The sequence below is a fragment of the Aphelocoma coerulescens genome, chromosome 3, assembly GCF_041296385.1.
Source record: "Aphelocoma coerulescens isolate FSJ_1873_10779 chromosome 3, UR_Acoe_1.0, whole genome shotgun sequence".
NCBI lineage: Eukaryota > Metazoa > Chordata > Aves > Passeriformes > Corvidae > Aphelocoma > Aphelocoma coerulescens.
The window spans coordinates 18,897,643-18,920,868 of record NC_091016.1 but is presented as its reverse complement, the minus strand read 5'-3'; the positions used below and the strand labels follow the sequence as shown (position 1 = coordinate 18,920,868).

The window sequence follows — 23,226 nt, the reverse complement described above, 5'->3', positions numbered from 1 at the left end:
CAAATTTCAGATATTTCACTTTCTCACCTTTTCTATTGCTCCTTACCAAACCCTTCACACATCACCTTTGCAAGGGGTCTCCACCCCAAAATCAGCTCCTCTCATGCCATGGCCAGCAGACACGGCTGCCAGCACACTGCTGGGCTGAGGCCACATCCCCAAGGGCTGCACAGGGGTTGGTTCTTTCTTCTCTAAAGAGACTCAAACCAGAGATCTTCCTGCAGGATGGGAGGGCAGGACAGGAGGGTTCTTCACAAAGTGTTTTGCTGTACCACCGGGAGAAAACAATATGCAGCCTACACATCGTACATGGTTTAACTCCAAGCACTAGGCAGATATTCATCCATTTGGATCCCAGTGGCAGCAGCAGATGGCTGGGTAATGCATGTTTGAGTCTGCCTCTCTCTAAATGACACTGTATTACGGCACCAGGAAAATGCAACGGGTATTATGAATGCTGCAACTCTTCCCTCCTCCTTCTCCATCCAGCTCCATTCCTGTTGAAGGCAGGACCATGCTACACAAGTCTCCCTCCCAGCCTGGCTCCCACACACCAGCTCCAGCAGCTCCCAGTGTCTTCCCACTGTCCACCTCCCTGGAAAAACCACTTGCTTTCCCCAACCAGACCCTGAGTTTTGCATTTCATCTGGGCAAGCTCAAACTGCAAAGGGCTGCATCCCAAATGACCCCCAAGGCAGACCCCAAAGGACATCAGAGGATATTATTCCATCCTGAACGACCCTGCATCAACCCACTGGGTAAAGCAGATTACTTAGACCCAGATGAAAAAAACTTATTTTAAATAAAAATATATTAAAAAAAAAAATCAGTGTTTTATAAGAAGAACTGAGCCAGCCGTTGAATTTGCTCACACCTGTAACTCCTTCTTCTCATCTTTCCTCCATCTCACCTAACAACAAGCAACTAAAAATTCAACACACAAGCAAGAAAAGATGTGCACGAACTCCATCCAGCCCAGGGGGGCTGCAGCCAAGGCCCGCACCACTGAACATATCCACGTCGTATTTGCGAGCCCTGTGTCTCCATAATGGGTTATGAGGTGTGGTTGTAACTGGCGGATGCCGACGGTGGTCCTTGAGGAGGAAATGGTGTGTGTCTAAATGCAGGCAAAGCTATTTGGAAAGCCAGGACAAAGCAGCCTTTCTCTCCTGGCATGGGCCAAATTACATCCTTTGGACTTACTCCTTCAGTGGCTTCAAAAGAAAAAGAATCATCCGTCTCAATTTTCCTGGCTCTGTGAATAATGTTTGGAGAATAGAGGGTGATTTCATAGCTCATTTGTTTTTGCACCGTATGAACCCTGCTCTCCTCGCATCACTTTCCAATCAGGTTTATAGCTGGTGTTTCCACGAGAAAATCAAGGAGGGAAAGGCTACGACTCTCAGTCTCACTTGAGACTGAGGGGAAAAAACAAAAGTTAAAAAAAAAAAAAAAAGAAAAAAAATAAAGGAGAATGTCTCTCTCCCTTGTCTTTCGGCCTGATCTGAAAATCAGAACCTGTTTTGCTTCTGAATCAATTCTCTCCTGGCACTGCACTTCCCGCAGTACTTTCCGAGATGAGATGCAATCATTAGCTCACTTGCTCCTCCAAATAATATCACAAAGCCAGAGCTCAAGCTGCTTTGCAGTAAATCATCACTAATTTCTGCCCATGTGTGGCAAGGCAGGGTTTGACGGAGGACACAAGTCCTGCCACACCCTCCCAGTGCCACCACCCATCTGCATACCTGCTCTCTGGGGACAGTCCAGCATGTCACCTTGTTCCCCCGTGGAGAAGTGACACTGGCACATCATCCCTTACTTAAACACCTCTCCAATGACCCCCAAAGGACCACCACAGCTCTCACGCCCTTGGGCCGCAGGAAGGGTTAGCCAAGGCTCATAAGGGGCTTCCAAACAGCAGGATTGAGGCAAACTCTTAGTACGACTAATGCTGCCTCCATGAACAAAGGGGTGAACTCCTGCTGAACCTGTCACCACTGATCATTTTGCAAAGGGACATGCTAAGGACAAGAAACCCTCCTCCTGCTTCTCCCAGGAACTCCGTGCTACTGGCACCCAGAGCCCCAGCCACTCCCTGGACACCCAATGCCCATCCCACAGTGGGACGCTTTCCAGGTACCCTATAGACTGATCCAGCCTGACCTAGGGCTGCCCTTCCCACCCCAGCAGCAGTTATATGAGAAAACCTATACCTAGGCAGCCCCCCTCTCCCAGCTCCTCTGGAAATACATATAAAGAGTAGAGCAATACTGATTTAGATGAGCAGGAGATGGGGCTCAAGATCTCCTCCTTGGCTTACTTTTCCTGTAACACTGATTCCTGCTGCGATTCTGGAACCAAAAAGGGTAAAGAGGGTGGGAAATCAATTTAATTGCAGCTTAGTAAGCAACTGCACTAAGTATCGCTGGCAAAATCTGAACATTTTGCTGTGAGAGAAAGGGGGAGAAATGGCTTTTTCATTGCACGGGAAAGTGGATTGAGAGCAAACTCCCCCCCCATCATCTGCTCCTCACCCTTTCCTTCTTTAAACAGGAGGAAGCCAGCAAGAAACACACAGCTAACACCAGCAATCTCCCTCTCCTGCTACTCCAATTAATAGTCAATCCGCTGCACCCATTGTCATTAGGCTTCACGTAATTACTCCTTCATGCAAACGTCTTCCTTAAACAGATCCTACTTCTGCTTTCTCCGCAGATACATTCCCCTTAATTGGTTTTATTGCACCAAATGCTGGCCTGTCCTCACAGATGAGACTCTCCCATGCGGAATACGTTGCTTTTGCATTTCCACAACTTCTCCCAAGCTTGATTTTCCCACTGACAAGGAGATTACAGCACAAAGAAACACACCCAGGGTTACCAAAGTGGCATCCCGTGAGCTGTGAACACAGAACACACATATCCACACACCCAAGAAAAACACTGGGCACACAAAACCCCAATATTCAGCTTCCCAGGGATTTGTCAGCTTGGGACAATAACACTGCACCTGCATTTATGTGGGATCACAAGACAGTGTTATTGCATCTCCTGGTAGTGCCCTTCCCATGCTGGAGCTCGCCCAGCTCACAGCCACAGCAGCTCAGCAGAGTGTGCCCTCCCTGCTCTGCCCTGGTCTCTACACATACAATCAACCTCTCAGCTTCAGGAGGCACAGGAAAACTCTAGTCACAGTACCATAAAATGCTCCCTGGACCTGCCTTCCCCAGGCACAGCATTCCCATTTATAGCTCTCACCCTGCAGCCATCCCATGTGCTGAGTCCCCTGCCCGTGGGGAGGTACGGGTCACGTTGCAGAGCCAGGGACAAGAGATGTCTCAGCAGAGCAAGAAGTAAACCCAACCAAGACAGGCCCTGGGCCATGAGCCCATCAAAATAAATCAGGATGATGCTTTCTTATCAAGGGAAGGAAGAGCGAGGAGAAAACAGTGGGCTTTTGAGTAAACAATCCAACTCTGTGCATATCTGAGATGGTGAAAGGATAAATAAGACAAAACATCTTCCCTGACAGTCAACATCTTTCTCAAGCATGGAGACACTTCAACACGTGTGCTGTGTCTCTGAAGCCTCGGCATCCAGACACAGAGCTGATTTTGGAGACCTCCCTGCTCAAAAGTAGGACTTGCTTTTGTCAAGCCCACCCCTCAAGGTCGCCAAGGGCTCCAGGACGTAAGCCAGAGCTGAGTCCTCCTAAAAACCCAGTGGCAAGGGCTCAAGCCCTTCCCTGTCACCTATGAGAGGATGATGCCACACCATGTCACACCAGCTGGAGAGGGATGCTGCAGCCCAGATTAATTCCACATGCAGGGTGCTCCACACAGACCTTGGCAGGAGAAGCAGTTCACAAGAGAAACCATGACACTCCTGAGCCCAACTCACTCTCAGAGCACCACCACCTCCAACACCCCTTCAGAGTGAAGCAGCAGGACTCTTCCAACTCTTTTTATTCTTCCAGAGCACAATAAAAAGTATGTTTCTTCTTCTGGTGCTCAACAGTTCTTGTCAACAAAACACATACCACCTGCACAGAAATTTATTTATATTTTTACCAGGAGAGAAGCAGAATCCTTGCCTCCTGTCCTTCCTTCCCTGATACCTCTTTTAAAAGCACCAAGCTATGAAAGGCACCTGTACATTCCAATGCTCACTGTTTTGCAAAGCAAACAGGTCTTGTTCAATCGATATTTATGCCCCCATCAGTCACAGCTGCAACACAGAGCTCTACCAGAATGTAATGGAAGCGAAATTCATTCATTGCAATTACCAGTGAAAAATGAGGAGGGTTTTCATTGACGGGTTATTGTTTCACAGGTATCTCAGGGAGTGCTGTAACGCACAGTGGGCAGGTTAATTAAACAAGGTGCACCAGGCAGGCTGCTCACCATTTGCCCACAGCTGGTTTCATCCCCGAGGTGACTGCTTCACCTCATCCCTGCTCCACCAGACCTGTCCTGCGCAATACCACAGATGAGGGTAGCTTGGGCATGGCTTTCTGTTTTAACCAGCACTAAATACACAAGCAAGAGAGAGAGGAACTGGATTCCATCACACCTCCTGCACAAGTAAAGCTCTGCACATCCTAAAAAGCCTGGATTTACTCCTAGATTTCATAGTGGGGTTTCACCAGCAAAGCATGACAGAAGTTTCCCCTTCTCTCACATCCCGGACCTATCCATGCCCCTAGCCAAGTCCCAAGTCCCAGTCAACATAAGCTTCCTGGGTATTAAACACTCTGCCTCTTCTTTTTTTTCTGTTCCCAACAGCTTTGCCACTTCAATCCCTTAATTGTCAAGATCTGAATTTTTGCAGGATACACAGTTATTTTAATCTGTTAAGTGGCTCTGCTGCTATAAAACTGACAGGAATTTAGTATCTGGAGACTGTCAGCTGAGCTCCAGGTGCTGAGGCTTTCTACATGGCAATGATGCAGAAGGAAGCACAGGCTGGTGCAAGGCACACAAGCAAGGGTCCCTTTGCACTGAGGTCCGACCCTGCAGCGTGCTGAGCACCCTGGAACACCTGGAGCAGGCAGTGAGGCTGCTGAGCTTCTCCACGTCTCCCAGGAGCCGTTCCCCAGCTGCACACTCAGAAAGGAGCTGTTGCATTGCAAACACTACTATAAGTCAAGTAGAACAGGTCACTTTTTTTAATAAAGGAAACTTTTCCTCTGTAGCTTTTCTCCTGCAGTCAAGCCTGTGACAGACCTGCTTTCCCTCCAGAGGCTGTCAGCTGTGCTTCAGCCATTCATCAAAGGGAGCAAGCTAGCATGCAGGAGGGAATGAAGAGAAATAAAATACCAAACCCAACAAAAACTATCTTCCTGCCCCTCCTGCACACACTGATGACCCTGAGCACAGGAGCCCAGACCCCTGAAACCCCCTCCCTGCTGCAGGGCTCTGCTATACAGCCACTGTGGTCTCACACAGGTGCAGGAAATGAGAGGACCAAGGGCTTGTCATCCACCTACTCATCTCCTGCTCCCTCATTAGCATCCCCCAGGGCCACACAGCCACAGCCTGGCACAGGACACAGGAGCCAGCACACCAGCAAAGCATTGCTGCAGAGCCAGCTACAAGTACTCTTCACAATTAATTTGGGATTTTGCTTGTAATTAATCCCGCGTATCAGTTCCCCTCATTATTCCTTAATGTAATTAAGTTATTAGTTTATATGTCCCCCCCTCAAAGCAGAGCAGTGGGAGGGATCAGAGGGAGGCAGGGGAGATGCCAGGCGGTAGCACAGGGCCATGAACCCAGATTACTGGAGCACATGCCAAACCCCACCACAGCCTCCCTGAGCGACTTCAGGTAGGTCACTGGCAGCCTGCTTTTCCAAGAGGATAAAACGATTCCAATTCCTCCGGAGTCCATGCGAGACAGAAGAATACAAAGTTCAATTAGCCTCTCCGGGTCCTGGTTTATCCAGCTGGAAAACTGCCGGGACAAGGAGACAGGCTGGAACTAATTAAAGCTTGCAAAGTGTTTCGAAGCCCTCCGCCAAAAGGCAGGGAAGGCAGCAGGCATCAAGGAGTCCCAGCCGATCCACGACCCCAGCCAGCCCCGTGTCCTTACACGCCCATCCATCAGGCTCGGCTTCCCCGCAGGCTGCGCCCACACTGCTAACCCGGCACCCGGCCGGGTAAAGCTCCCTGGCAGCGGCAGGCACCCTGCTATGGCTTCTCTTCCCAGCCAAGTCACGGGACTTCACAAAGGGCAGTGAAAGGGCGAGTGGTACTTACAGCACTAATAGGGCTTGATCTGCCCCTTGGAAAAGGAAGAAAAAAGAAGCCCCAAGCAACAGCAGTAAAAGCAGCACCGGAGGGACCGGCAAAGCTGTCCCAGGAACAACTTCATGGTCCTAAACACTGCCAGCTTTCTTCTTCCATACCCTACAAGCCCTGCAAGGTTGCTACACCTCATGGCCAGGAAGGAGTCCCACACCCTAAAATCCAGCCTCAACCTGCTCCTGCTGCCCTGGCACGTACCACCAGCGGCTGCAGGCAGCAGGGAGGAGGAGGAGGAGGAGGAGGGAAAGGAGGTGACACGGATTGAGGGAAGCAAGGGCTGGCAAGTAGGGGGGCCCTCTAAACCTGCCTGCCCCTGGGCAGCAGCGACGGATCCATAGAGATGGATTGCAGGGGAATATAGGAAGAAAAATTACAGAGGGAGGTGAAGCCAAGTTAATTACAAGAGACTGCTGCGCCCACCTCTTCGGGCACGAGCAGCTTGAGAAAGCTCAGCTACTGCTGCAGGACCTTCCCCAAATGCCTGTCTTCACCACGTCTTTGAGATGCCAAGCCAGCAGCGTGTTTTGGACAAAGGAAGGACTCAAAGACTGCGTCGGACCCTCACACCAAGGGCCTGCCCTTTGGAGACCCTGCCCCCCCCCAGCACAGGATCCTCTGGCTGCACGAAAAACATCACAAGCCTTCCTTTGGGAAGCTGAGGCCTGGATCTGGTTCAGGATTTGGGGTAAAGCAAGGGGTAGGGTGAGACCAAAGTAACAGTGATTGATGGGCATCTGTGGAGCCAAGGGCAGCAGATCTGTGAGCAGCAGCTCTGCTGTTGGCTCTCAGCAAGGCACCAATGTGCCACAGCCAGCCAGGGAGCTCAGGCATCACAGCCTTCCAGCATGGGATGTGTGCCGGGAGCCTGCCAGGACACAGGCACAGCCAGGAGACAGGCATGGCCAGGATGCAGCGTTACCAGCTGAAGCCTAACTGGAAAGGTCTAAAGGTTAAACCTACTCGAGGCATGACACATGGTGTGCCCATGTCCATAGAAATACAGTTCAACTGGGAGAGAAGCGGGGGAGGGAACAGGTTGGAAAATGCTGCCAGGAAAGTTTATGTGGATTTGCTCCATTTCCCCTCTGTAGCTGTTTTTCAACATTTGAGGTGCTGTTAGCAACCCAGCACCTCCTCCTGTTTCTCGAGGAATTTGGGAGGACATCCCCTAACTGCACAAGTTTTCATCAGCGGCAGCCAGTCCCTGTGGCCAGGGCAACAGGACACCCCACCAGGCTCCTCTCTGGACCACAGCATTCCTGTCTCTGGTACCCCAGTCAGCTCTGCAGCCATTCAGAAGTGTTAACTGAAGTTACACCACGTCCCCACACTCATAAACAGCTAATAAGTCATACTTCTCCAAAGCAGCTTCCAAAGCCAAAAACCGCAATGCATTAAAAAATAAAAAACAATCTGCACTCTATGGATCTCAAGGGGATGCAACCATTTGGATGGAAAATTCAGAAGAAATGAAAGAGAGGCAATTTAAGCAGTCAAAATTGCTGGAGTTATGGCAACTTGGCAGTGGCAGCTTTGAAACATGGGGATGGATCCTGTGTGGCAGAAGTTCACCTGCTGCGGGAGCCAAGACCAGCCTGTAACAGCATCAGCAACCTGCACCCTGAGGTGGGGGAAGCTGTGAATGGGAGCAGAAAGTCAAAATGGGCTGCAAAATGGCAGCAGTTCAGCTGCAGCTGGTGCTAAGCAAAAAGCAAGGCTCATTTCAAGGAGATTATAATAGCCCCTGTCAAACAGGGGAGGTCTTTTTTTGCAGTTTTTACAAATACGGTTCCAACACCAAAGCACAGTTCTGGTTAAGAAAGCACTTGTATTCTAACTCTGCTTTCAGTGACTTATTTATTGCCTTCCCCAGCTTAAATAAATAAATAAATAAATAAATGTATAGATAATTATTTCTTTTTGGGGCCTGAAGTTGCATAGATTCATTCCCTTCTTCTAGGATTGAAAGATTTACGAAAGCCTGAAAAAACCTCCTGAATCATTTTTATTTAAAAAAACATGGAAAACCAATAATTCCTCAGGATGAAAAAATCAAAGTAAGCTTTATGAGTTCTTTTTTTTTTCCAATCAGGTCGTTAATTCAGTTGCTGAGGTGACAGACACATATATGAGACTCTCCAAAGACGTGGCAAACGCGTAAACCTGTCACATACCGTGGGCCAAATACTGCTGGGTGTCACTGGTGCAAAAAAGGGAGCTGAGGTCTCACATCCTTCCTCTGCCACAATAACCCTAATCTCGATGTATTTTCAGGAGCTGGACTCCAACCCGGATTAATTAATTCAAGATTTACAACGGTACAACTAAGCAGTAACTAATCCACGTCCTTTGGAAAGTTAACCCTCGGCTAAGCCCCAGCCGCTCTCAGCCGAAGAGGAGAGGACAAGGGACCCGGGGAGGACACGGGACCTCGTTCAGCCGCAGCTGCTCGCAGCTCCCCTGCTTTTCGTCTGGGCAGTGAAACTCCTCTGATTCATTGCCTGTGTGGAGCGAGATGCTCCTCACATCTCTGCCGTGCTGTCACCCCGGGGACTCAAACACGACACAGAAAGGAGCGATTGCACAGGCACCCTCCTCCCAGCCCGGCTGGGGCTCCCAAGGCAGCAGCATCCTGCCCGTGTCTGCTCTTCCATCACAACCAGCGGCGAAAAGCCCCAGCGCTTTAACCGGGCTCGCCCAGCCCGCGTACGCCAAGCACGGACCATCCAAGTCTGCACCCTTCTCGTTTCAGCCCAGAGAGGATCGAGCCCTTCTCCTTTAGTGGAGAGCTCGGGAGCACGGCGTGACCCACGGGGTAAAGGAGTCGCCGGTCGCCCACCCGTGACACAAACCACGCGTTTCGTTTCCTTGGGGCGCCCCGGTCCCCCCGCCCCCCAGGGCCCGGAGCCTGGGATGCTCCAAGGTGGCGGCGGGGCAAAGGGCCGGCACCACCGGCGGCACCCGCGGCCCCGACGGCCGCAGCCTCCGGTGAAGCGGGGCGGGGGGGCGGCTGGGGCTGCCGCTGTCCGAGACCAAGCGGAGCGAGGGGAGGGGGACACCACGACCGGGGGGTACGGAAAGGGCCGCAATGCCCCCCCCGCACAGGCACAGGTCCGGTACCAAACTTGAAGGAGAGCGCGATGGGGTGGGGGGGGTCCCGAAAACCGCCGGGAACTTCTTCCCCGGGCAGCGGCGGCATCGCGCCCAAGTCCCGCCGGAGCAGCCGCGGCCCCGCCGCCCCTTCCTTACCTCCGGCGTGTGTCCCTCGGGCTCCGCCGCCTCCAACTTCCTCCGCGCCCCGAAGAAGAAGAGGAGGAGGGCGGCGAGCCAGAGCACCCCCAGCAGAGACAGCGCCAGCCGCCGCGTCGGCCGCCTCATCCTCGGGAGGAGGGAAAAGTCCGGCAGGGGCACCGGGAGGCGGTGAGGGGAAGCCGCGGGCGCCTCCGGGGGTAGCGGGAGCGGGGCTGGCGGGGACGAGGGTCTCGCCCGCCCGCCTCGGAGCCGGCGATGCGAGTCCCGGGCTGTGCATGCTCTGCAGGGGAGGGGAGGGGAGGAGGAACGGGAGGAGGAGGCGCCGGGAGGAGGGGGGCTGGAGCGGAGCCGCTTGCCGGGAAAAGGTGCAGGGCGCCGGCAGCCGGGCTGGTGCCCGGGAAGCCGCTGCCCTGCCCGCTCTGCGCCGGCGGGGAGGCAGCCCCGGGGACGGGGACACCGCGGGATGCGGGGGTGTCTGTGTGTAACCGGGGACGCCCATCCCTCTGCCCTCGCTCCGTGAGTGACTCCGGGCCACTTCCACGCGAGGGGATGCGCGGGGCTGGGCAGCGCCGCTGCGAGTTTGGCCCGGGTCGGTCCCGGTCCCCGCCCGACTCCGGGGCGAGAGGAGGCCAGCGCTCAACAACACAGAGGAGGCTCAGACATGATGGGAAGATTAATTTAACCAATTGAAACAGCAGGGGGAATTCAGGTAGGTGGAATTTAATTACTGGATTTGGAAGAGAAGATGTGTGTCTCCAGAGCTGTCAAGAACACTTAAAAAATAAAATCATAATCATCAGCTGTTGTTATTCCGGCAGCAGCTTGGTGCTGGGCCATGGTCCTGCGGGGATGGCCTGCAGCCGTAATCCTTGTCCCATGGGGTGTTCCTTGCTGGCTCCATACACAGCCCCAGCACAGCAGGCCTGTCCACAAAGGGCAGCCAAAGTGGGAATTACAGACCTTGCTGAGGGGAAAAAAAACCTAGCACAACTACAGAGTAGGACTCCAGAAAAGAGCTGTCTCACGCAGCTATCCCTGCTCACCTGCCTGACACTGCGCTTCCGATCTTACCACTGACAAGTACTACATGAGCTGAGCAAACCTTTGCAGAAGACATTAGAGAATAAATTAAGTGTCGGAGCAGATGTGAGTCATTCATGTTAGTACAAAAACTACAGAACAAACCCCATAAAAACAGGAATCCATGCATAAAGTAACATACGGAATGAAATAGAGATAAGATGTCAAATGCTGGGAAGTCCAATGCACATGTTGTAAACAACCGCTCCTATGCATTTCCCACGCACTCCTCCTGGCTTTATTATTTCCTGCAGTTGTTTTCTGTCACTTGCTAATTTATCATTTGCGATCTTCATCCTCTGTCCTCCTCTGATTTATTTCCAGGGCTCAATAAGCCCTTCTCCCTAACATAATCCATGCCTCTCAGGCCCAACATTCACAGAAAGATGCCCAGATAAAAATTTCATTAGCATCCACAAAAAGGGACATTTCTCTTTCTTTGTTTTAAAGCTGTGCGACTTTGAAACACCTTTACCAGAATGAGGAAATTCAGGTCCAGCAGGCAGTTAGTTTGAACTTTGTGGCAGGATCAGGACTAACCAAGTGGGAAGAGGGCAGAAAGCCCTCATGCCCTGGTGAGCCACCAACCTGATGTCACATGGGAAGCCCACACCAGCCTGAAAATGCAAACTGTTCCCATGCCATGCGTCATTTGTCATGCCAATTAACCTTCCTCAGCCTCATGCAGGGTAGCTGGACCATCACACTCCACCTCTGCCAGCATAAGACATCTCTGCCCAACCTAGTTAGGACCTACAGGTACTGCTCTCCCCCCAAACTGTTGCCTTATGCTTTTTCCTGACACCTAAGGTAAAACACCTGAAAAGCTTTCAGCAGCTGAGGCACATCGGTGGTAGTTTTTACATGGTTTATAGTTATCTTCTTGCCTTATGCTCACCCCTGCTATTGGGACAGACTGGTTGCTACTTCTCACATTCCTTCTTTGGATCAGGAATGGCTTTCTGACCAAAAATATCACCTTGCCACAAGAAGAAAATAGCCACTGGTGTTTTCCTGCCTGGGACAAAGTGACCTTGGCTGCTGTTACACAGTGTTCCCCCAACACATTTGCAGAGGGTGCTGAGTTTTTCCTATGAGACCTCCCTCTGTGCTAGGAGAGTTTTTCCAGATAAAGGTACCTGGAGGGTGTTATCATTCAAAGCTGGATTAAAAACCTTGTCTTTTTTGTAGGTCAGACTTTCAGGGGAAGCTATTATGAAATACAGAGGGGAAGTATAGAAAATATCAAGGAAATACATTACAAATTAGATTACAGGTAAGGTAATAAATAGGACATACCTGACAAAAATGCAATCAGATAATGCTTTCTTATTACCTTGAGAAACAACTCCCTCTGCTGAGGGAAAGCTTCACTGGCAGGGCTCGGTGCTGTGATGGATAACTCGCTGTGCCCAGCAGAGAACGGGCAAAACCACTTCCCCGCTGGCACTGCCACCACTCCAGCGAGGAGGGGACACTGTACAAATCCCCGCGCTGTGCAGGTGTCCCGCCTGGCGGCAGGAGACTCGAGGAGCTCTAGCAATGCGTCGTCTCCAAGGAAGTATATTCCTCCTGATGGTGTGCCTGTGTGCTGGGACAGATAATGTATCACGTAGATGATGGTAACAGCTATTTAAACAAGAATAAGGCAAGAATACAAATCTGGAGGTTGAGAGTTATTTGAAGTCGTAGACTTTCAGAGACTCATATAAAAATCCTACCGCAATTCCATTAAAACATGGCAATAAAAAAAAAAATCTTCTGTTGCATTATTGACCCATATCTTTGCCATTTTTCTAATTTTTCATCTGCCAGTCTCAGCTGCTTCACAGGTGAGGCCCATAACATACTAGCTGTTTCCAACAGAGCAAAATTTACAGGCAGTGCAGCCAGAGACAGGAAAAAAGCCTAGGAAATGGGTGGCCGGCATTTGTTGGTATCAGCATTGAAAAGCTGATGAAAGTGACTGTTTCATGAAAGCAAAAATAGGACATGATTTCTGAGTGGGAGGTGGACTCTTCACAACCGCAGCTTCAGGCAATGGCCTTCAAGGGGTCCTTCAAGGAATGGGTGGAAGGGGAAAGTAGCTTTCCTTGCTGTTTCAAGGGCATCTGTAAAGCACATTTCAAGGAAATCTAATCTCACTGGGTCTACAAACCAGCTGGGCACTGCTTCAGTGCAGTTTTTACTAGGAATGTTCTTGGGTTTGAGTTCAGTTCACATCTGGTATTCCATCCAGAGAATGTTTCTTTTCCAAAAGGATCACAAACACTTCACAGTTTTTTCTCAGAAAGTTGAAAGGGGCTTGAACGGATACAGTCAAGAAGTGATCAGAGGAAAGGATCAAAATCCACCCTCAGCTTGGGATACTGAGGAGTCTCAACTGAACACGGGAGGTTATTGTAAGATGGAAGAACCCCAGTGAGCTCCAGATTGAAAGGGGCTTCTAGGACAGAGAGCTCTCTATTGCCAGGGGAGGATCTGGTTCAGTCAGTGGCTTGGGGTAGCCCAGCACTCACTTCTGTTCATGGCAGTGCACCATCCCCATGAAGAGGTGCTGCTTGTGGTAGCACAAATATCAGAAAGACTGTGCAAAAAATAGGAGATCAGCATTTGAAAGGGTCAGCATGGTAATACGGGGTTATACAGAGTGTGGGATTTCATTCAGTGGTCAGTGGCACCTCTGTGGTGCGTGCTCCAGGCTCGGGGGAAGAAGCTCATCCCAAAGTTTCTCTCCCACCCCGGGCAGAGGGTGTGCTACACTTACTGAATTTAACCACATTGAGGAGAGGGCCAGGAGAGGAGGGAGAGCACAACGAGCTGCTCCCAAATAGCTGTTTTGGCAAGTGCTGAGCATTGGCGTGTTTCAGCAGGAGCCCAGCTGTCCCTCGTCACCAGCAGCAGAGGTGCCAGCCTGGGTGCAGAGGCTCCAGGACAGCAAGCCAGCACATGCCCTGGCCCAGCACCACCCCACAGCCCCAGCCTGCTCCCAGAGATGACTCACAACCATTTGGTACCCCTCCATGGGTGGAGCTGTGCTTCAAATGTGAACAGTCATGTCAGTGACTTCCAGGTTTATATTTAATACTGGAACAAAGTTCCCTTTTCAGACCTGTAGCTGTTCAAAAAGCCTCTGGGTCACTTGGTCAGTATAAGGAGAGGAAGGGGAGAAGTCCTTTGCACAGGAGCAAGGAGACTGTTGCTTTGCCGTGGGGGACCCCCAGCCCTGCAGCACTTGACACCACTGTGCCGTGGCCCCGTGGCAAGGTGCTGCAGGGGCACAAGTGTGTGCTCAGCTGGGGGTTCCTACCCACAGCTACCATCACACACAGCCCTCAGCGTTGTGAGGGCAGCAAGGGCTCTCTGCCACTTCAGGCAGTACCTTGCCACCTCAAAAACCAGCTTCCATGGCAGCTGTTGAAGATAATGTGAACAGTATTCCACATTTTTGTGGCAGGTAAGATCTGCCTTTATTTTTGTGCTGTAGCGGAAGCCAAAAAGATCAAACCAATGCTTATATGAAAAATGTTCTCCCTGTGTGCCCTTGGAGAAGACCAAAAATGTTAGAGACAGCTCTGGCCTAATACCAGAAGAACTGTAAGTTAAAGTGTTAAAAAAACAAAACCAAAAACTTTCTAGTTGGCTGTCTCCTCTCCCTTGCTGAGGTAACAGAGCTGTAGCTTGTCCTACACCTGCAGTTTAAACGGGAGGGTCAAACGTGAAGCTGCGAAGCACTCACCTTCTCCTCTCGGGTGATGATACCGCTGTGCACCTCCTCACCTACTGCTACACTCAGAAAGGGAAATACAGGAGTTCCTGCAGGCTTTTTGCCACTATTAGTGTTGCAAGCAGATCTCTTCCAGTACCTCTAAAGGATTTTTTTTTTCCATTTAATTAAACCGCAAGCATTCTTCTCTAGCAAACTTTCCACGATGGCATCTCCAGTTAATTAAACGTTTAAGCTGTCAGGAAATGCTATGCATTAAAAAAAATAAAATAAAGAGGAGAGCTACTTTAATAGCATTTGTTAATTGAAGCTCTCATCAAGTCAGCTGCAGCAACACAAGCTGCTTCCCGAGTCGATGGGCAACAGCACACATCCAGACATTTGCCTGCAGTTCCTACAAGTCAGACTCCCACCTCCAGGCTAGTGTCTGTGGCACTGATGGATGAGGCAGCACTGAGCTCCCTCACCATTGGAACAAATGCAAAGACTTCTCTGTAGTAAAACTGGAGGAAGGCTGGGGGGAATTCTTGCTTAGCACAAGGTATTTTCCATCTCTAGCAACTGCAATCAAATGGGCACCCACTTGCACTTGTGTTTAATTCACATGCTCCCCAGTCCCTGTCTCCATTTCCTGGAGCACAGGTTTTTCTGGATTAGATACAGCCTTTACTCACAGCATTTACAGGTGCCCAGTGATGCCAATCCAAGCAGGCGTGGGAACACGGGCAAAAGCAATGGGAGATTTGAAGGGAGACACATTGACTTTAGTGTGTGACTGAGGGACATTTTAGCAAAGAACAGCTCCCTTGGACAGTGCTCTTCCACTGAAACCACCTTCAATACTGTTCACTGGTTGGTCTTCACCAGCTCTGCCTCTGGGTTTTATTGCTACAATAAAGTCTTCTGGATCTTGTCTGTCTGAGATATGTCTCTGGTGCTTGTTAGTCTCTCCCGATGCTCCCAGTTTCTGGAAAAAGCCTCTGGATAAGCGATGGCTGCTGATCCCACAGCCTGTTTTTTTCAGTATTCTGCCTAGCTCCAGGTCACTGCACCAGCAACCAGTGGCAGGCACTGCAAATGACCACAAAGGGGCATTTGAGACCAAAAGCAGCAGAGAGTTTTATGAGCCAAGTAGCAGCAAACAATCAATAAACAGAGCACAGGGCAGGTGAATCTTTACCAGCAGCACCTGAGCCTGTGAGGTCCCGGGCACCCTGCAGTTCTCAGCACAGTTCTGGTAAAACACATGCTCCTGGGGGACCCCAGTGCTGCTGGGACATCACAGGGGAAGCAAAGCTGCTCACCTGCCTCCCAAGGAGCTGTGCTCCTGTGTGCATTCACACACGTGCACACACACATACTCACCACCATCCATCTCTAAAAGCAGAGAACCCTGCCAGAATTCAGACCAAACCCCTTTGTTGCTTTCAATACACTAAATCAATCCCTTTTAGCTAGCTACAGGACTGTGTCTCTTAGACACATTGAAGCCCATAATTGTGGTTTGGACAGGTGACACTCAACAGAATAAAGAACAAGTCATGTGATGGGTGAGAGAACACATGAGCTAAAGTAAAGCTTTGTCCTTAAAGCACCTTTAATGCCTCTGTCCTTTTGTGTGCAGGTGTTAAGCAGATTTCAGAATTAAATCTCTATTTCTGGGATATGTAAGTGTGGCCCAATGCCAACTGGGATCTAGGCATCTATTAACACAGCTGGCAATATGTAATATTGCACCAGGCACTTTTTGCACAGGGTTTTCACAGCTGGGTGGAAAGTTTTACCCTCATCTTCCTCCTGTAAAATTTTTCATAGAAAAAATTCCTGACTGTTTATCTCTCCCTTCTCCTGAGGGATACAAGACCTGGAGACAGTGAGCCACACATCACCTTACTTCTTAAGATTTTAATCCCATTATTTAGGTGAAGTGTCTAGGAATAGACATTTCTTCACATACAATCCAATGCTTTAAGCATAAAGACAGTGATTTCTATTTGATCAGGCAACCTCCCTCTCTCAGTACAAAAGCTCCAAGGGGCTAACAACTAACCCCACAGCTCCCTGAGAAAGTTAACAAGCAGTTGCTCTGTACAAAAAGAGTGAGTAACGTCAAGGCCTGTGCTTGCTCCATTCAATCTTTTCATAGGATCCACTGTGATTTCCTACACAAAAACACACAGGGTGCTAGAAATCCAGCCTACCTACAAGGGAACAGTATTCTACCCTGAACATGCTCAGGTGGATTAACATCTCCTTTCCCATCACCAAATCATTGCTGTTTGTTAGACAGCAAAACAGCAGCTTGATTCCCTCACTAGCAGGACAAAATTTCAAGGCTGCTGTTTAGAAAACAAAGTAATGTTTAATTGCACACATTTGTTTTGCTATTATTGAGCAAGAACAAGTCAGAAGCCCAACAGCATTATTTTTCTTTCCCTGCATAGAACCTCATGAATGCATTCAAACCTGTTAGAGTTTGTTAGTCCCAGAGGGTCTTGTTGAACCAGAACGATCAATAGATGCAAACAGAGCAGGTAAAGAGGCAATCAGGGCCCTAGAAACTTGAAATATTTTCCATTAGGACGCCTTAATAACTTCCCCTGAACAAGTATTTCAATGGCTGGTGCTACAAGCAAGGAGACATCCCAGCAGCCTGGGTGATACACACGAGGGATGAAAAGCATCTTGGTTTTACTACCCAGAGCAAAATGTGCTCTGGACAGCAAGATGTTCTCCAAATAGCTTGGGCCATCCTATGCAGGAGAGGTATTTCACAGGAACTTCTGCATATGGAAGATAATTGGAGGGAACCGTTCCAGCGTTCGGGGTTCTGATCTCCTCGCAGTAATGAGCACACAAGCAGGGGATGCATATGCATGAGAACATAATTAAGAGTGGTAAAACCTGGAAGATTTTCAAACTCTGTGGCAATTACCAACTTAAGCACACAAAAAATTAAGATAGCCTTATACCCAAAGGAAAGTTATTATTCAAAGTGCCTTGCCTCATTATAGTTAGCTGGAGCTCAAACAGCAGGCTGGTGAGCAGGGGAGAGCTGCCTTCCATTAGCAGCAGGTGCTCTCCCTGAGATGGAGGCAGGATGCTGGCATCCTTCTGCTCTTGCTGAGACATCTCAAACAGTCCCAGAATGCTTCATGGGGACAAAAATAGAAAGCAGAGGGCACACATGACTGGCAGCTTGGGCTCCCCTGTTGCTCTTTGGGCCTCTCTGGTGAAGAGCATTCATGGACAGAGAGCTATCCTGTGTAAATAGATTCACTAAATAAATGTGGTAATTATACTGAATATTATTCTCAGTAGAAATAGCAGCAGGGAAGTGATTTGCATAAGAAATGTGGATTATTCATGTAAATGAATGTGTTATTTGTTTATAGAAAAGATTAAGTCTTGTCTAAAGACCTAGAACTCAGCTATACATAAAAGCAAACACTTAACCAGTCTTTCATGCCTCCACTGTGCTCTGCCCACCTTTATCAAATTCATCTTTGCAGTACTACCTATGTTTTTCTCATCAGTCCATTTTGCTAAAGCTCAAACTCCCCTCAGTGCAGGGGATAGTTAATCTTCTCTAGGGAGCCTGTTTGGGCTGCCACTGAAGAATCTTTAGTGGAAGCCAGGCTTTTAATCTTTGTTTCAGCAAGCTGAGCCTAGTGCCAGGAGAAAAAGGAGTGGTTTCTAGGTTTGAAGAGCTGTACGAAAAGCCTGACTTGGGAGGATGACTCCTTTAATTTCCCTCCTCCATGTGCTGAATGCAAGGAGGGGCTCAGGTCCCACGCTGGCTGTCCCTGCACAGTCCAGAAGCAGCCAGGAGTAGCCTCAGTTTGGGGGGCAATAGGACAGGTGACCATATCCTTGACAGCCCCCAGGAGTTGGGCTACTGATGGAGACACTGTGTGCCCACCTCCCAAGCTCTGTGCCACCCCATGGCCTGCTCACCCTTGGAGTACTTTCACCCTGCTACCCGAGCAATGCAGAAGGGGTTGATCCCGCTGCAACCACCTCCTGTTAACATCACAACAGCCTCATCCCTCAGCGCAGCAATCCGCAGGCCAGGGTTATTCACCAAAGGAAAAACACTGACTGAACACAAAGAGCAGAAAGGCAGCCTCAGCTGACGCTGCAGGACCTTCACGCTGCCATTCACCCCTGCAAAACAGCGAGCTCAGCTCCTGGACCCATCCTGGGAAGGGCACAAGCACCCAGCACAGCCTGTTAGGAAAGCAGCTTTACCGACCAGCAGGAGACCTTCTCTCTAGGCTTTGCTAACTAAAGGCAGCTCTTCTTACATTGCCATCTGCATCCTGGGCTGTATCAAAGGAAGCAAAGCCAACAGGTCCAGGGAGGGGATTCTCTCCCTCTAATCATGAGATTCTGCTCTCATGAGATTCCACGTGGAGTACTGAACCAGCCCTGGGACTCCCAACATAGGAAGGATGTGGGCCTGTCAGAGCGAGTCCAGAGGAGGCGGTGAAGATGCTCAGAGGACTGAAGCATCTGTCCTCCAAAGAGGAGAGAGCTGGGCTTGTTCAGCCTGGAGAAGCCTCCATGGAGAGCTTAGAGCACCTTCCAGTACCTTAAGGGGGCACACAAGAAAGCTGGAGAGGGATTTTTTACATGAGCAGGTAGTGATAAGACAAGGGGGAGTGGCTTTAAACTGAATGAGGGTAAGATTTAGACTAGATATAAGGAAGACATTTTTTCCAGTGAAGATGATGAACCACTAGAACACGTTGCCCAGAGAGGTGGCAGATGACCTGTCCCTGGAAACATTCAAAGCCAGTTTGGACAAGGCTCTCAGTAATCTGGTCTATTTGAAGATATCCCTGCTTACTGCAGAAGGGTTGGGCTGGATGACCTTTAAAAGTCCTTTCCAACCCAAATTATTCTATGATTCTATATGCCAAGTCATTGAGGAGAAGCATTCTCAGCTGATCCTAACTTTCAGGTGTGTGCAGCAGCATGGGTCACCTGAGGGTCTTTTGCCTCTGGTTGTTTTAAATAATTTGAGAAAGAAAGAGTATCTGCCTCGCAGCAGGAAGGGCTTATTTCCTGTCACAGTAAGCTCTCCAGGGACAGCTGTGTCTAGCTCAGGTTCTGGCACCTGAATTCAGCAAGGTAATGTGGCCACAGCTTCCTTCAGCTCCACCAGGTGGTCAGAGCTGACAGAAGTTCTTTGATGTTCTACAGATTCATTGCACCATTTTTTGTAATTTAAAGAGTAGTCTGGAAGAATGGCACCTCCACATGGCCTTTCCACCAAATTCCCCTTGCCATTTTGTACTTCCAAGTACTTGTAAACCATAAAAATAAAAATAAAAATAAAAATAAAAATAAAAATAAAAATAAAAATAAAAATAAAAACTAAATGGGAGTTCCTTCTACTGGACTCAGCAGTTTATTCTTGCAGCATATGAATTTTGTTCTGTTAATTCATCCCCTAAATTCTTTATGTGCTTAGCTATGTGTTAGTTTGATAGAGTATCCCTTTCTTTTTTTGCATTTGATACAATTAAAGTTCTGCAAAACTCAGCGGTTTAAACTCTTGGAAACTTGTGCACATTGGAAAATATTGATCCATACGGAGGACGCTGTGAAGTGCCCAAGCCTTGCTCCCACGCTCTGCCCTGCAAAGTAGAAAAGCAAGCTGAAATGGAAATTGAGTTCTCAGTAATGTTCAACTCAGCTGTTCGAAAATAATGAGCCCTTCAAATCAAACTACTTTGGAGATGCTCAGGGTTATTTCTCTTGTCCGTATTTGCCTGGTGAGTGTTGGGAGGCCAGGAGTCAGAGTCCCTGAGGACACGCATCTTAACAGCAGGCTGACATTTCCCTGCCTCACTGAAGGAGAAGTTGTGCACAAGGGATTCAGCATGGGCTTTACCTGGGTTTCAGAGAAGAGCTCTGAGACAAGTAGGGCTTCAAGTTAAAATAAGACTGCCAATGGCCTGTCCCACACCTCTCATGGGTGCCATCGGACCCACGTGCTGGGACACGTGGCCCAACATGAGCCAGTTCCTGCAGAACTTCAGACACCAGTTTGCAGAGCTGGAGCTAATGAACAGCTGGAGTTAATGTTGGCCAGAGAATATGGGGGAACACCTCAGCCCTTCAGTGTTAGTCTTTTGGTACATGTGTACCTATGCCCTAAGAGGAGGAGACAGTTTTTAAGACTAGGATTATGACTCAGATGAGATTTGACATTAAGGAGCAGCTAGGAAGAGTGGGTGATGCTGAGATTGTTTTCTTTTTCCTTTTAAAGGGGAACACAATGCATTACAATAAACATCCAAGCTGCAGAGAAGGGTCAACAAGGGTGTGCTTGTATGCTCCAAAGGAGCACAAAAAACACCTACTCCATTAATAGGGGGCTGTACCCAAAGACTTACAGAGCAAGCATGGTCCCAGTTTCTGAAGCAGTATTCCAAGCTAACTCTTTGGTTTTGAAGAGGGCTGTGGAAAGGGAGAGACTGTGGTGATGGGACAGTCACAGACATAATCCCACTCCTGCACCCTCTGGAAGCTCAGTGTTTAGCTGCAGAGGCAGGAGCCCTCAGCAGCCTCACCCCAGGCAAAAAGCAGCACTGCTGCTGCCGGCAGCCAGGCTGAAAGCACCCACTCAGGGTAGCTTAAGACCAAATTTCTTACTCTTGAGCTCCAGCTCTTCAGCAGTGCAGAGCTGCTTTCAAGCAATAAGTCATTTATGTCTAGCTGCAGCATATTTATGAGAAAGAAATCCTGCTTTCACCTGAGGAAAAAAAGCTACTTTAGAGCAACTACCTCTTTCATTTCACCTCGCTTAATGAGCATCAGCTATAGACATCCTTCTTGTAGCCACATTTCCAGGAGCATGAAGAACTCTCTGTGGTTCTGCAGGGTTCTTAGCTTTTAACCCTTCCCTCCACATTTGATATGTGCATGACAAGTTAGGGGGGAAAGAAAAAAAAAGGGTCTTTTAAAATTGTAACACTTCATAGCAATCACATTTTGGGTCTTTTTAATCTGAAAATGTAATTCCCACATTTGTATGTGGTTCATTGCAAATATTCCATCAAAATGTGCTGCAAGAGAAAACTGGATTTATAATTGCTGCTCTCTTAATGGAGATCCCCTGTGCTAGATTATGAGTGGAAATTTTCTTCCTCAAGAGCAGTAGCAAAGTCCATTTTTCTTGTCTCACACAACAGCTGAAAATTTCTAAAAAAACAAGTTTGTTTTCAACCTGACTCTTACTGTGAATTGGAGTTCCAAGGATCAACACAGTGGTCCAGCTACAACATTAATAGCAATAAAGGGGACAAGTAATTCAGCCAAGAATAATTTTCTAGGACACTTATGGCACTAATTCAATAACAAAAAAGTAGCAGATAAGCCCAGGTAGAGAGCACTTCTGCCTGGTATCTGCAGCCACCACAATGCCAAGTGTGTCCTTTGCAAGTGGCATCACTCTCTGGCACTGCCAGGCTGGGTAGAATTAGTCCGGATTTTGTAGGTTTTTTCCTTTATCTGTGGAATGTCAGCTTCCTACATTACATGGCTGATGTGAGCAAAACAAAGGTCTGCCTGCACTGGAAGGGAGCGCGATGGAGACATTCATTTCCCCAGAATAGGTAGTGTAACAAATCAATCCTGACTGCACTGATAAATTGAACTTCAAGCTTGGTGATACTGCTTTTCAGGTCTAATTCAGTGTAAGACACAGCAGGAAGGAAAGGCAAAGGCACTCGTTAGCATTTCATTCTGCAAGGAGCTGCTCCCTGAGCAGGGGAGGAAAAAAAAAAGATTTTTTTCGCCTTCTTTTTCAGCACAGTATTGCAACAGTTTTTAAGGAAGGTGATATGGGGTTCACAGGAATATGTGGGGGTGTGTGTGCAGATAGAGGTGCAGAAGAACTACCCAGGCATCACTGGCTTCTTGCCAAGCCCCCAACCTTGGGATAGCGTCATAACTTGAGCTCCACATGCCAACAAGAAAGAAGCATTGCTTATGGGGAAAATCCGGTTCCCAGCAGGAGGAGGATTCCAGAGCAGCAATGCTGTGGTATGCAGAGGGATGAGGACCTCAGGAGGCTGAGGTCCAGGTCAAATCTTCTCTCTTAACAGAGCCCCAGGCTGAACACAGACCACTCCCTCAGGGAACTGCAGAAGTACTTTTTTTAAGTACACAGCAAGTCCTGCTCTTGTGTCACACAATAGCCATCACCCTGGGGAACCGGATCTTTCTTCCCTCGGCACTGTGGCACTGTAAATAACAACAAAGGGGATTTTTGCCCTTCAATTTTCTGAATCTGGATGCAAAGATCATACCTCTGTATCACACTGCAGCTTTTCACCCTATTCCATAGGTTTGCATTCAGCTAGAGTCTAGCAGGACTAACTTTTCTCCTAAAGTCTCCACAGCCCTCCATGAAACACTGACCTGAACAGCTCACAGAGAAAATAAAGTAAGACTTAAGGTTTGCAAATTTTGAAATCACATTTTCTGAATTGAGTCTCCTGGTGGGGTTGTTGCACTGGAGAGGGGGTGAGTGAGGACTGGTGGACACTTGGATTTAGCAGTGGCTTTGACCCCATGTTCCCATATTGTCTCTTCACTCCCATCACTGCCCTGTGCAAAGGTCTGCAGTAGTGGGACACTTTGCACCCCCTCTCCTCAGTGGACACTTTTCAGGCACCACCTGCCCCTGGAAACAGGCTCTTCCTTCCAAAAGCTCCAAAGTCCTCATTTTTATGGTGCAGTCCAATGACAACTTGCCCTTTAGAGGTCCATTTGTGGGTTGTGGAGTTAGGATTACAGATACTGCTTAATCAAAACCAAAGCAACATTATTCATTCCACACA

At 48.9% G+C, this 23,226-nt stretch overlaps 1 protein-coding gene and 1 long non-coding RNA gene across 3 annotated transcripts in view; both read right to left on the bottom strand.

Annotated features, from left to right (window-relative positions):
- GALNT14 (polypeptide N-acetylgalactosaminyltransferase 14) overlaps positions 1-9,891 on the bottom strand; it is a 93,014-nt gene extending 83,123 nt beyond the window's left edge. For both annotated transcript variants that reach the window (XM_069009306.1, XM_069009307.1), the window contains exon 1: positions 9,559-9,891. In XM_069009306.1, coding sequence (XP_068865407.1) covers positions 9,559-9,687 — 129 coding nt within the window. In that variant the 5' untranslated portion in view covers positions 9,688-9,891. The remainder of the gene's footprint in view (positions 1-9,558) is intronic.
- Positions 9,892-10,265: 374 nt separating this feature from the next.
- On the bottom strand, positions 10,266-11,968 carry LOC138107736 (uncharacterized). The gene is made up of 2 exons (XR_011149675.1): positions 10,605-11,968; positions 10,266-10,484 (listed from the first exon to the last, which is right to left on the bottom strand). It is a non-coding gene; the product is annotated as an uncharacterized lncRNA (long non-coding RNA).
- Positions 11,969-23,226: the final 11,258 nt, after the last annotated feature.